The sequence below is a fragment of the Coenobita brevimanus genome, chromosome 111, assembly GCF_032717465.1.
Source record: "Coenobita brevimanus isolate Jiangsu-jjx chromosome 111, ASM3271746v2, whole genome shotgun sequence".
Lineage (NCBI taxonomy): Eukaryota > Metazoa > Arthropoda > Malacostraca > Decapoda > Coenobitidae > Coenobita > Coenobita brevimanus.
Genome location: NC_137064.1, coordinates 35,356,485 through 35,371,500, shown reverse-complemented (window position 1 = coordinate 35,371,500; position 15,016 = coordinate 35,356,485). Strand labels below are relative to the sequence as shown.

The 15,016-nt window shown below is 43.8% G+C and overlaps 1 protein-coding gene across 1 annotated transcript in view; it reads right to left on the bottom strand.

The window, feature by feature from the left end:
* Positions 1 to 15,016, bottom strand: part of ewg (DNA-binding protein Ewg) — a 113,136-nt gene that overhangs the window by 92,596 nt on the left and 5,524 nt on the right. The window contains exons 2-3 of the mRNA XM_080286320.1: positions 12,614 to 12,682; positions 2,422 to 2,698 (exon numbers count right to left, since the gene is read on the bottom strand). Coding sequence (XP_080142446.1) covers positions 2,422 to 2,698; positions 12,614 to 12,682 — 346 coding nt within the window. The remainder of the gene's footprint in view (positions 1 to 2,421; positions 2,699 to 12,613; positions 12,683 to 15,016) is intronic.

Here is a 15,016-nt window from a genome sequence, read left to right as displayed (position 1 = left end):
AAGAAGTTGAGAGACGGAAGAGAGAAATACATGTAGAGAGGAAGAGAAAGGTGAAAAGATCAGTAAGAGAAAGTAAGAAGAGAGTGGATGAGGAATTTGGAAGGAATTTGAGTGTAAAGTGGAGGAAATGTAAGAAAATGTTCTGGAAAGAGGTAATCAGAGTTAGACAGGGTGTCAAAGAAGTTAGTTGGGAAGTGAAAGATAAAAATGGCAGATTATTAGTGGAGAAGGGAGAAAAGGTAAGCAGATGGAGAGAACACTTTAAGGAATTGTTGAATATAGAGAATGAAAGTAATGCAAGAATAAGTGGCTGGGGAATGACTGGGAGAAGGAGGGATGTAAGAAAAGAGGAAGAAATCAGTAGGATGAAAGTTGTGGAAGCAATGAAGAAAGTTAAAATGGGGAAAGCCCCAGGAATTGATGGAGTGTGTGGTGAAATGCTGAAGCATGAGGGAGAGATAGCAGTAGAATGGATGTGGAAGATGTGCAGATTGGCCTGGGAGGTGGTTAGAGTCCTGGAGGATTGGAAGTCAGGTATAATTATTCCCCTGTACAAAAGAAAAGGGGAAAAAGAAGTGTGTGGTAATCATAGGGACATTCGTCTTCTTAGTGTAATAGGAAAAGTATACAGTCGGATACTTAATGACAGAGTTGGGGAAATAACAAAGGAATTAGTTAGAGAACAGGGAGGCTTTAGGAAGGGAAGAGGTTGTGTAGATCAGACATTCATTCTTAGATCTTTTGTGGAAAAGTTTCTAGAGAAGGGAAAGATGATGAATGCAGACTTCATGGATTTGAAGAAAGCATTGTGCGGTGTGATGCAGTGAGGATCTGTCCGTTCTCCCCTTTGGGGCTAAGATGCGAATGAATGTGTTAGAATGGATGAGTAAATGGAGAGTGAGTCGTCCTGTCTCGGCTACCTCCCCTTCCTTGGGGGAAGCAGCCTAGGTATATAGATAGAATAGATATGACAGGGTGGATAGACAAGGATTGTGGAAAGTATAAAGAATATATGGAGTAGATGGGAAGATGTTGAATGCTGTGAAGAGTATGTATGAGGGTGCTAAGGCTGCAGTGCGTGTGGATGGTGAACTGAGTGAATTTTTCTATTTGAAAATAGGATTGAAACAAGGATGTGTCATGTCTCCATGGTTGTTCAGTCTGTATATGGATGGGGTTATAAAAGAGATACAAGGTAGGGTAGTGGATGTTGGAGTGGCCCTAGTGAGAGAGGGCAGTAATTGGAAAATCCCTGTACTGTTGTTTGCAGATGATAGTGTGTTGTTAAGTAAAGACAAAAGGGAACTGCAAGAATTGGTGGATGAGTTTGGGAGTGTGTGTAAGAAACACAATCTAAGGGTGAATGTAGGCAGGAGTAAAGTTATGGTCTTTGACAGAAGTGATGTCAGTGAATGTACAGTGAGGTTGGTTGAGAAGGAAATGGAAAATGTGAGTGCGTTTAAGTACTTGGGCAGTGTGATGAGTAAGGATGGAAGTTTAGAGGGTGAAGTGCTTGAAAGACTACAACAGGGAAGAAAGGTTGCTGGTTCCTTGAAAGCAGTGATAAGCGAAAAAGTTACTACATGACTGTATTGTGATACCAACTCTAACGTATGCAAGTGAAGCTTGGACCATGTTGGAGGGACAGAAGTCAAGAGTGAAAGCAATCAAAATGAGTTATTTGAGAGGAGCATGTGGAGTCACATGACAGACTGACAACTAAGGAAATGAAGGAGCATTGTGGTGTGGATGTGAGTGTGATAGGAAGTGTTAGGAGAAATACACTGAGGTGGTTTGGCCACGTGGAGAGGACGGAGAGTGAGAGACTGACGAGGAGAGTGTATGTGAGGTGGAGGGAGGGAGAAGGAGGGGGAGGCCAAGGATGAGATGGAGGGATAAGTGGAGAGGTATATGAAAGAGGGGATGTGAGCTGGAACAGGGCAATGAAATGGCGGGGAACAAGGAGACATGGAGGCGATTTATTTGTGGCCACTCCTTACGGGATTAAGGCATCTGGCAATAGACGGATAGATAGAAAGCATTACTAAGATCATCAGTGATGACAGATTTAAGTAAATACTGCACCTAAGTAGTATAAATGCATCAGCAATAAAAAATACCTATCAATGTCATCAGAATGCATTACAGAAATACAGTAATCAATATAACAATATACTATGAATGCATTAATATTACTGACTGTGAGTGAATATCAATGTACTGGAACTATCAATACTATAGCGATAAGAAAGACATATCAATGCATCACTAATAAATAAATCTTAGGCACGTTTTTGTAAAAGTGTAGTCTGAATGGCCTATAAGTAGTGGTCATGGGTGATGCATCGCACTGAGTGTCAGTCCATGTGGTGTTCGTTGGTTCCCTCCACCAGCACAACACAAGAGCGTGGTTAACCTCACCTGACCACCCACCTGCCGCCGCTAATTGGGCGGTCACGTCATCCTCGCCAGCTATCGACCCTTCTTCGTCGTCGTAGCTCCCTGGTGATGACGGCACCTCGTCATCATCGTCGTCGCTGGTGCCAGCAATATGCGATGTCACCGTATCACCCGAGCCTCCTCCACCACCACCACCACCACCGCCCCCACCGCCGCCATCCTCACTAAGGGGGTCGCTGGTGCCCCCACTCCCACCCATCCCCGTCAACCCAGACGCACCAACGCTGTTCATCACCAGCTACAATAACAAACTCTTTATCACCAGCTGCTCACACACATACAGACACACAAACTCATCATTATTACTGTCATCATCATCATCATCTTGTTCATCACCAGATGCAGCAACTCATCACCTGGTACACAAAGGGTGCAGCCACACTTACTCCAAAGGTGTGATCATCAAGAGGAAACGAGGCTTAGGGATCTGTCCAACGTTCAGACTCGGATATTGAAAGAGTTCTAAACTGGAGCTTCGTTTCATCTTGTCAATCATGTTTCAAGCAAGTGAGGCAGCAACTAAACACATCATCAATAGTTGCAGAGACTCATTATCACCACCGTCATCATCATCATCATCATCAAACCAACTTCATCAACCATGATGCACCAACACTGTTATCATTAGCTGCTCAAATAAATAAACTCATAATCCGAACCAATATGGTTCTTCACTGGCTGCACACATGAACATCATCTTCCTTGTTTCTCAATACTCTAATGAGATGAATAAGATCCAGAAAATCATCATCAACAACAACTTCCTGGCTGATTTTTCCAATTAAAGGATGAGGTAAAGTAGGATCAAAATTAGCAAAGAAATGAAAGTGGAAGAGCAAACAACAGCACACCTAGTGAACTGGGTCAAACACTCAATCACATATCAAATTTTTAGCTCCTGGAATCTTGGTTACACCTCACATTCTGTCTGCTTGTTGTAACATCCATCAATCTATCATCTAATCTTTTGCTGCCCCATCAGACGATTAGGTGCCCAGGGCTATGCCACAAGTCAACACATTTAATGATATGTGGATTCAGGCTTCCACGAGCTTGAATGATGAGTGAATGAGTATGGTCCCCCATTTAATTGGGTACACTTTTACAGTAGCTAGTCCCTTCTCCTAAATGTTTTTTCCTTGCTCTCTGGATCCTACCTCATCCCATCCTCAGGTGGGAAAAGAGGTCTGGATGATGATGATGATAATTATCTACAATGAGGTATTTGATGCTACTGGAAGACGAAGAAATCCAGCTGCATGAAAAATAAAGAGCGCTGTACTACAAATTACAGGTGACAGCCTTACCCAGTGAAAAGCAAAATGTGAGAGCATGGTAAATGTGTCAGGACAGAGCACCCTAAAAGACCCCTGAGTTTTGATTCCAAGAAGAGAGCAAGGAGTCAGTGAGGTACTGTATATCAGATACAGGTACCAGTAAAAGGATTCTCTTCTATCATCATCAGCAACTGTCTGAGGCAGCTGATAGTGCACCCTTCTCTGCTTCCTCCTAATTCTTCTATATTCATTTCAAAGCCAAAGGTGGCTGTTGTGTATATATATACCGGTACACAACAATGTACTGTATCTTAGTCTTGTGTTCCTGAACTTGAATCATCAGAATTCTCTACTCTGGCTTTGGCTTTCCTGTCATTCTCTGACTAAATATACCTGTGCTGTTTACTTATCCCCTAATTCTACTATGAAAAATTCCTCAACTATCTCATTCCTAAGATGGAACACATCCTATCAATTTCTCCTTTCTCTGAAATCAGCATTCTAGATTTCAGTGTTCACCAATACCTCTGGCTCTCCTCTCCTTTCACTGATCCACCTGATGAACAAACCTTCATCTTTTCTGTCCTCAATGACCCATAGAAGCTTCTACAGCACCCTATCCATATCCCTGACTGCCTTGGAGAGAGCTTCAACATACCTGACCTCTTCCTTTCAACTAATCCTCCTGCTTACACTGTTAATCTTTTCTCTCTGTTTGGGTCCTCCAACCATAATCTTATCACCTTAACCTGTCCCTTAGCTCCAGTAAGACCTGTGGACCCTCCCAAGATGCAGCAGCTGTGGCACTTGGAAGCTGCTGACTGGGAGGCCCTCAGGCAATACTTCTTTGATTTTCCCTGGAATGATTATTTCTTCCAAGGATAACAGCCATTTGAGTGTGCCTTCTGCTTTACAGAGGTTATTCTCTCAGACATGGAAGCATACATTCCTTTCTCAAATCCTATGCCTAATGGGGAAAAAAAAAAAAAAAAAATTATCACACATGTTCTAATGCTGTCCACAATAAGGAGAAGGCCTACAAATGGTACCAGAGCCAACCCACTCCCGAATCCAATCTCTTCTGCATTTTTGCCCAGAATCGTGCTAAGTCTGTAGTAGTAGTAGTAGTAGTAGTAGTAGTTCTCTAGGCAGTCTGGCTGAACTGTCCCAAGACCCTAAAGCCATGGCCAAGACCGGACTTTCCCACACAGCTCTCAAGGAGTATATGCTGTGTTGGTGGCGCAGGCGATTGTGTGCAATGCAATCCTCCATAATGTGCTTAATAGTATGGGATGCTGTGTTGCATCCTAGACGGGCATCAGCAACAGAGTCATTCAGCCTCTTTTGATAACTCAAGAGGGCTGGATGATGCCCACATCTCAGCCTGGCCAGGTGGGCCCTGTCCCCACGAGGGAGGTAGGAGTAAGAATGGTGGATATCAGGAGGCCATGTATGCAGCTGTGTGTTGTCTCTAGGTGACTGAATGGAGTGATCTGAGCATGGATATGCTTCTGGAAGCTGGTTTGAGGTGGGCAAGTGGGGAGAGATGACAGTATTTGTGTATGATATCGTGTGCTTGGAGCTGTTTTGATGTTTTTTGGTGTGTGGATGTGCTGTCATGAAGTGCAGTGGACGGTGTGCATTTGTGGAGTCTGCGGCAAGAATTTGTCTGCCTCTCATGTCTTGATGATCCTTGACATTGAGGACTTTCTCCCAGTTCAACTCTTTACAGTTAAAGTCACCCACCAAAATTATATTGCTGCTTTCCTCAATTATTTTTTGTAAAAAACTAGCTATATCTGACATCTCCTGGTATTCAACATCATTCCATGCTGTGTGTGTGTGTGTGTGTGTGTGTGTGTGTGTGTGTGTGTGTGTGTGTGTGTGTGTGTGTGTGTGTGTGTGTGTGTGTGTGTGTGTGTGCAGTAGGGAGGTGTTGTTTATGGTGAGGTGTGGAATGTGACTATGTTCTGCTGTCCAGTTTGTGAGAAGGGTCACTGTAGATTTGGCTGGGGTTATTTTGGGTCTGTTTCTGGTGAACCATTTGTGTAGTGTGTTTAGGTAAGGTTGGAGGATGTGTGCAGCTGAGTCTGCATTTTGGTGCGTATGTGTAAGTGTTATGTCTTCCGCGTAGGAAGCTATGTGAACTTGTGGGGTGTGGGTATGTCGTGCATGTATACGTTAGAGAGTGTAGGGGACAAAACAGATCCTTGAGGGACACCGTTTGTGATGTTTCTGATGTTTGTTGACTGACTGGCAAATGTTACATGTGCACATATGCCTGCTAAGTAGTTTGCCAGCCATCTTTTTGTGATATTGTGCATGTTTGTGTTGAATATTTTGTTTGTAAGGTTGTGGCAGAGGATGGCATCAGAAGCTTTGCTAATGTCTAGTGTGACTAGGATTGTTCTTTGTGGTGGTCAAGCTAAATTTATCCCATCAAAAACTCTTTGTGGATGGTCTGTAAGAAGAGTGCCTGTGGATTGTAGTGGCCTAAAACCATGTTGTGATGGGGTCAGGGGGACGTGAGGCATTACTAACTGTAATACCAGTTATTCAGTGACTTTGGAGGGGGTGCAGAGGAGTGGGAGGAAGGTAACGTGGTGTCTTTGTTGGCTTTGGGGTTAGTGATGAAAGTACCATGCATCCAGATGTTGGGTGTTATGTTGTGTGAGTAGCTGTAGTTTGATATGTTGGTGAGTACTTGTATGCCTTGTGGTCCATGATGTTTAAGGTGAATGTTGCATATGTTGTCTGGGCCACAGGCAAATGAGTGCTTAAGGCTGCTAATGATGTGCTTCGTCTGGTTGTATGAGAAGGATGCGAAGTCTGGGTCTATGGGGAACTGTATCTTGCATCGCATGACACGTTGGTCGTCATGATGGGGGTTTACATGACTGATGAGTGAAGTGACTGATGAAAGTATTTGACTGTTGTTTGTCTGAGGGTATGGTGTCTGTTGATGTGATGGCACCATGTGATTGTGTAGTGTTGCTGTTGGAGTGTGTGATCTGTTTAGTACTTTGTGGAGTCTGTTGTTGTTTATTTTGTGATCAAGTGTTTTGAGATAATTTTTCCAATTTAGTGTTTGGTGCTCTGATATTTTATTATTTATTTGAGCATTGACTACTTGTATTTGTTGTACGGCATCTTGTGTGTCAGATGCTAGGGAGTGTTGTAGTGTGTTGCGCCGACTGATGAGACCTTGAATTTCTGATGTGTGTGTGTGTGTGTGTGTGTGTGTGTGTGTGTGTGTGTGTGTGTGTGTGTTTTTATGTGAGGAAGAAGGAACCAAAGGCAATGAGCCCGCAATACTGTTCCCTCCAAGAGAAAAACAAATACAAGAGAGGGCCAAATTCAAGATCCATTCATTTCAAGATGCCTGGACACACTGCGTTTGAAAGACTGGAGATCATAGGAAGCAAGAAATACAGACAGAGGGAGACAGTTCCAGAGTTAACCTGTTGCATAAATGAAGGACTGGGAGTAACGGCTGACTCTTGCATTAGAGAGTTGGACAGAAAAGGGGTGAGAGTTTGCTGCCAGACGGGTGCTACGCGCCCGTCGTAGAAGTGGAGGAATGCATGCAGACAGTTCAGAGGAACAGTGACCATTGAAGTAGCGACAGAAAAGAGATAAAGATGCAACAGTGCGGCAAAGAGACAGACGTCAAAGGGAGCTAATCTCTTGGATGCATATTTTACTATCTATCTATCTACTGAAAGACGCCTTAATCCCTTATACGGAGTGGCCACAAACAAATCGCCTCCAGGTCACCCTGTCCTCCGCCATTTCACTGCCCTGCTCCCAATTCACACACCCCTCTCATATACCTCTCTACTCCATCCCTCCATCTCATCCTTGGCCTTCCCGTCCCTCTTTTCCCTTCCACCTCACTCACATACAATGTCCTCATCAGTCCCTCACTCTCCATCCTCTCCACATGGCCAAACCAACTCAATGTGTTTCTCCTAATGCTTCCTATCACATCCACATGCACACCACAATGCTCCTTCACATCCTCATTTGTCAGTCTGTCGCTCCATGTGACTCCACAGGCTCCTCTCAAATAACTCATTTCCACTGCTCTCACTCTTGACTTGTGTCCCTCCAACAACTTTCAAGCTTCACTTCCATACATCAGAGTTGGTATCACAATGCTGTCATGTAACAACTTTTTCACTTCCATGCTCACTTCCCTGTTTCTTATCACTGCCTTTAAGGAACCAGCAACCTTTCTTCCTTGTTGTACCCATTCAAGCACTTCACCCTCCAAACTTCCATCCTTACTCATCACACTGCCCAAGTACTTAAACAAACTCACATTTTCCATTTCCTCATCAACCAACCTCACTGCACATTCACTGACTTCACCTCTCTCAAAGACCATCACCTTACTCTTCCCTACATTCATCTTTAAATTCCGTTTCTTACACACTCTCCCAAACTCATCCACCAAGCCTTGCAGCTCTCCTTCGTCTTCACAACACAGTATCATCTGCAAACAACAGTACAGAAAGTTTCCAAACACTGCCCTCTCTCATCAGGGCCACTCCAACATCCACTGCCCTACCTTGTATCTCTTTTATAACCCCATCCATATACAGAGTGAACAACCATGGAGACATGACACATCCCTGTTTCAACCCAATCTTCAAATAGAAAAACTCACTCAGCTCACCATCCACACGCACTGCAGCCTTAGCACCCTCATACATACTCTTCACAGCATTCAACAACTTCCCATCTACTCCATATATTCTTAATACCTTCCACAATCCTTGTCTACCCACCCTGTCATATGCTTTCTCCAAATCCATGAAGGCTGCATACAAACTCTTTCCCTTCTCTAGAAACTTTTCCACTACAGATCTGAGAATGAATATCTGATCTACACAACCTCTTCCCTTCCTAAAGCCTCCCTATTCTTCTGCAACTATTTTCTCTGTTATTTCTCTAACTCTGTCAATAAGTATCCTACTGTTTACTTTTCCTATTACACTAAAAAGACAAATGCCCCTATGATTATCACACACTTCTTTTCCTCTTTCCCTTTGTATAAGGGAATAATTATACCTGACTTCCAATCCTTTGGGACTTTACCTTCCTCCCAGGCCAATCTGCACATCTTCCACATCCATTCTACTACTATCTCTCCCTCATGCTTCAGCATTTCACCACACACTCCATCAATTCCTGGGGCTTTCCCCATTTTGACTTTCTTCATTGCTTCCACAACTTCCATCCTACTGATTTCTTCCTGTCTTCTCACCTCCCTCCTTCGCCCAGCCATTCCCCAGCCACTTATACTCGCATTACTTTCATTCTCTATGTTCAACAATTCATTAAAGTGTTCTCTCCATCTGTTCACTTTTTTCCCCTTCTCAACTAGTAATCTACCATTTTTATCTTTCACTCCCCTACTAACTTCATTGCCACCCTGTTTGACTCTTCACCTCCTTCCAGAACATTTTCCTACATTCCCTCCACTTTACACTCAAATTCCTTCCAAATTCCTCATCCACTCTCTTCTTACTAATCTTTTCACCTCTCTCTTGTTTTCTACATGTAACTCTCTCTTCTGTCTCTCAACTTCTTCCACGCCCCTATTTCTCATCCATTCATTATAAGCTTTTTTCTTTTGTGCCACAGCCTGTCTCACCTCTTCATTCCACCATACTGTTCCTTGCACCCCCTTTCGTCTTCTCTTTATATTCTACAAAAGAAGTAATATGAGATTTCCAAGAAAAATCCTGAGAGTGAAACCTCACGTATATTTAAAGATGATGTAGGATTAAGATGGATACTTTTGAAAATTAGAGGATACTCCAGCAGATTTTGTTGGGTTGATAGGTGTAAGAAATGGGTCTCTGATGCATTAAAACAAGAAGATTACTGTACTTTTACCTGAATCAGAGATAAGAGCCATGTCAGACAACAGATGTGCCATAGCCTCATCCCTTGTTTGTTGAAGTAACTGCTGAGATGGGCACTGTGGGATGCAAATGGAATGGTGAAGGGTGGAGTGATCAGCATATGGGGAGGGTTAGATATATAGCTTAGGTCACTGATGAATAGAAGGAAGAGAGCAGGTAACAGGACAGAGCCCTGAGGAACACCACTATTGATAGCTCTAGGAGAGGAAAGGTGGCCATCTACAACAGAAACCACAGAACGACCGGAAAGGAAGCTAGAGGTGACGCCACAGATAGAAGTAGAAATTGTAAGAGGGCAATTTGGAAAGTAAAGATTTATGCCAGACTCAATAGAAAGCCTTTGAGATGTCAAGTGCAATGGCAAAGCTTTTGCCTAAGTCATGAAAGGGTGAATACCAGGAGTCTGGAAGGCAGGTGAGAAGATCGCCAGCGAAGCATCCCTGGCAGAACCCATACTGACAATCAGAAAGAAGACCGTGACAGGAAAGGTGTTTTAAAATTAATCTGTTAAGAATAGACTCAAAAACTTCTGAAAAACAGGATGCTAATGCAATTGGGCAACAGTCAGTGAGGTGGGAATTGTCACCCTTCTTTGGGACAGGCTGACTGAGAACAAACTTTCAGCAAGATGGAAAGGTACAAGTTCACAGGAAAAGGTGAAAGAGTTTACCTAGGCAGGATGTTGGCACAGAAGCACACTTCTTGTGGCAACAGGAAGGACCCCATCATGCCCATATGCCTTATTAGTATTTTTCTCGGCGATGGCAGAAGAAAATACATCAACTGAAGAAATTTAATGTCAGCCATGAAGAAGTCAGAGGAATAGCACCAGAATTATCTAAGGTGGAACTGGAGGAGGAGGTCTGAGCAAATAGTTCTGCTTCATCAGTAAAAGAAAGAGCTAAAGAGCCATCACAGTGGACAAGAGGAGGGAAGGATGATTAGGTAAAGTTGTTAGAAAGGCTTTGCCAAGGTGTCAGAAGCAGCAGGAAGAACTTCAGTTGAAGAGTTCAGAGCATTTAATCATCATCATCTAATTGAGTGTTGCCCCATGGGGGGGAGGTAGGAGCCCAGGGCTAGGCAAGTTGGTCCTGGCAATTAAGATGAGTGACCAGCCTCACTTAACCCTGAGTGGCATTACTATCTATCTATCTATCTATTGCCAGACGCCTCAATCCCGTCTGGGGTGGCCACAAACAAATCGCCTCCAAATCGCCCTGTCCCCCGCCATTTCACTGCCCTGCTCCCAACTCACACCCCCCTCTCTCATATACCCCCTGGGGGTAGGGTTTTTTTTCAAGAATACTTCCCCAGTATCCCTGCTTGTCGTGAAAGGCGACTAAAAGGGTTGGCGGAGGGTTAGTGCCCCTCCCTGGAAAACAACTAACTAAAAAAACAAACAATAAGCAGCGTTACGTGAGCAAAAAAACCCCAACCATCCCTTGGATATAAACCTGCACCAGCTCAATCCGACTGGAGTGCCTTAATTACCCACTAAACACGAATGAAAGTACTGTACTTTTAGCAGAGGGAAGAATCGACTTGGCACAATTCCAGGCAGAAACATAAAAGAGATAAGATTCAAGAGCGGGTTGGCTCTCGTACCTTTTGTATGCCTTCTCCTTGTTGCAGACAGCATTAGAACAAGCGTGATTAAACCAAGTTTTTTTTTTTTCATTAGTCATATGATATGAGAATGGAATGTATGTTTCCATGCCCGGGAGAAAAACCTCCGTAATGGCCAAGGCACACGCAGATGGATCTCGGACAATGGAAGCTAAAATCATTCCAGGAAATATCAAAGAAGTGCTGCCTGAGGGCATCCCAAACAGCAGCTCCAAAGTACCACAGCTGCCACTTCTTGGGAGGGTCCAGACCTTATTGGAGCAATGGGACAGGGTAAGGTGATAAGATTATAACTGGAGGACCCCAACAAAGAGAAAAGATTAACAGTGTAAGCAGAAGGATTAGATGAAGGGATGATGTCATGTATGTTGGAACTCTCTCTAAGGCGGTCAGGAAGGTGGGTAAGATGCTGTACAGGCTGCTCTAGGTCAGTAAAGATAGAAAAGATGTAAGACTGTTCACTAGGTGGATCAGTGAATGGAGAGGGGCGCCAAAGGTGGCGGTGAACAATGAAATTGCCCAGAGTGGAGATTTCAGAGACAGGAAAAATTGATAGGATGTGTTCTGTTTTAGAAGACAGTCAAAGAATTTTTCATAGTCAGATGAATTAGGGGATGGGTAAACAGCATGGACATATTTAGTCAGAGAATGACAAGATAGCCAAAGCCAGAGAGTAGAGAATTCTGATGATTGAAGTTCAGGAACACGAGAGCAAGTTTTGACGTTGTGTACATATACACAACAGCCACCTTTGGCTTTGAAACAAGTATAGAGAAAGTAGGAGGATACAGAGAGTGGTCTGCTATCAACTCACCTCAGACAGCTGAGTCTCTCTGAGGAAAGAAAGGTGAGGTTTAGAGGAAGAGAGGTGGTGTTCAACAGTTAGAAAGTTAGAGGAAAGGCCATTAATGTTGCAGACATGAAGAAGTGAATCAGACTGTGGTTCCAAACATCTTGCTTTGTCATCACTGGAAGAGGGGCAGATGGCTGAAGCTCTGATGCATCCCCCTCTCCCTCCCAGACTCCAAAGCTTTGTCATAGGACACAATTTTTGTTGAATTTTGAACAGACAGTGTAGTGTTCAATGTAAATGTAGTTTGGTGTTGACAGTTAGAAGAACTTGTATTGGTAAGCATGCTGGTTTACTTTCTGTGTTACTGAAACACTAAAAAGCTCAGCAAAAGGGGATGGTCAGGAGCTACAGTAGTCCTGTGGGTTGATGAAACGGGAGTTTCAGCTCTCCCTGTCATCAGCTTTCCATCCACCTCAGGAGTACCGTCCTGCTCGACTGGTGCTACAGTCTACTGTACTTACCTGCTGTCCTCCTGCCAGTGACACACGCCATCCCCGTATGCCTGTCGCATCAACACTGTTCATCACCAGCTGAAATACACAACATATTTTGCAATACATGATGAATGTATCCTAATAATCTCACACAGGCATTAGCAAATACAGCTATAACTTACAATATGGAATGGAACATTCACCCTTCAGTTAGTGCAGGCAAGGGACAACTTCACAAGGTTGCACCTATGTTACTGGACAGTGGAGCTGCCCAGCTTTACAAATGTTCCTCAAATCTCTCCCTAGTCCCCAAAAGGAGGATGGTGGGCACCAGGAGAGGGACAACTTAAGCCTGTAGTCCACTGGATTCATATTCAAATGATCGTGGGGCTACAGCTACTACTACTAACCCTGTCAGACAGGTCTCTGCTAAGCTGAACAAAGTTGTTTGACAATAGCTGTAAATAAATATAAATGATGTTCTCTGACTGAAGCAAGAAGACAAACTTTTAATGAATACTGTATATCCATGTGTAAATAAACTTTACACCATTACAGTATACTGTATACAAGTACAGGTTCAGTATTCTAGAAGGTCTGATTGAAAAGTCTCTGACCTTTAGCTTGTTTGGGGGGAGGGAACTTTACTGAGTTCAGGCTTTAATCCCCTTCAAAGTATGCCCCTTGAGACTCTACACACTTAGACCAGCTGTCCTTCCATTGCTGGAAACATTTTGTAAAGACAGTTATAGGGATCGCCAGCAAGATCTTTGTCGCATTTGTCTATACTTCATTTGTGCCTTAAAATCTCCAATCCTTCAGCAGCATCTTCGGTTTAGGAAATAGCAAAAAGTCACAGAAGGCCATGGCAGAAGAGTAGGGAGCCTGCTAAACCTGTGTGATCCTGTGTTTGGCCAAAAATCCTGGATGAGATAAGTGGACTGGAACATTGACATGGTGGAACTGTCAGTCCTCCACTTGCCACAACTGCACTGACCATGTAGCCTACACAACCCCCCACAAACACATATCAAACATTTTATTACATTTATAAATGTTTTTTAATGCAACTTCCCCTGATATCTGTTTCCAAGAAAGTGTGTGTGTGTGTGTGTGTGTGTGTGTGTGTGTGTGTGTGTGTGTGTGTGTGTGTGTGTGTGAAAGGAGGAGAAGGTATGTAATGGATGCAAGAGTATATAGAGGCTGGGGGGGTGGACTTTCGGACCACCACTTGGTGGTGGTCAGAATCAAAGTTCAAGCAAAATGGAGAAACAGAAGAAGAGATGGACAGGCGGAAGCAGTTCTTACAAGGAGGGTACAAAAGTTACAAGAGGATGGAAAAATGGCAGAATAAAAGAGAGAAGTGGAAGAGAGATTGGGTAAATATAGATTGCAGCAGATGGGGGACGTGGAAGGTGTGTGCAAAATACTGACAGAAGAAATCTGTGCAGCATCTGGGGTGGTGTGTGGGGTGAAGAGAAGACAAAAGGGGGTGAAGGGAACAGCAAGGTGGACTGAAGAGGAGAGAGGGGCTGTGGCACAAAAGAAGAAAGCATATAGTGAGTGGATGAGAAACGGGCGTGGAAGAAGTTGAAAGACAGAAGAAAGAATTAGAGAGAGGTGAAAAGATTAGTAAGAGAGAGTAAGAAGAGAGTGGATGAGGAACTTGGAAGGAATTTGAGTGTACAGTGGATGGAATGTAAGAAAATGTTCTGGAATGGGTTAAGAAAGTTAGACAGGGTGCCAAAGAAGTTAGTTGGGGAGTAAAAGATAAAAATGGTAGATTACTAGTGGAGAAGGGAGAAAGAGTGGGCAGATGGAAAGAACACTTTAATCTATCTATCTATCTATTGCCAGACGCCTCAATCCCGTTTGGGGTGGCCACAAACAAATCGCCTCGACGTCGCCCTGTCCCCCGCCATTTCACTGCCCTGCTCCCAACTCACACCCCCCTCTCTCATATACCTCACCACCCCATCCCTCCATCTCATCCTCGGCCTCCCCCTCCCTCTTCCCCCCTCCACCTCACTCACATAACTCTCTTCGTCAGTCTTTCACCCTAAATCCTCTCCACATGGCCAAACCACCTCAGTGTGTTCCTCATAATGCTTCCTATCACATCCACATCCACACCACAAGGCTCCTTTATATCCTCATTCGTCAGCCTGTCTCTCAATGTGACTCTACAGGCTCCTCTTAAATAACTCATTTCCTCTGCTCTCACTCTTGACTAGTGTCCTTCCAACAACGTCCAAACTTCACTTCCGTACATTAGAGTTGGTACCACAATACAATAATCACTCTAATATCCAGACGCCCAATAACCGAACATCCCCACTACCCGGACCTTATCGTCCTGGGATCCAACATTCCCAAAATGGTCCGAAAACCCCAAAAAATAAAAAATCGATTTTTTGCGTCCGTAATTTG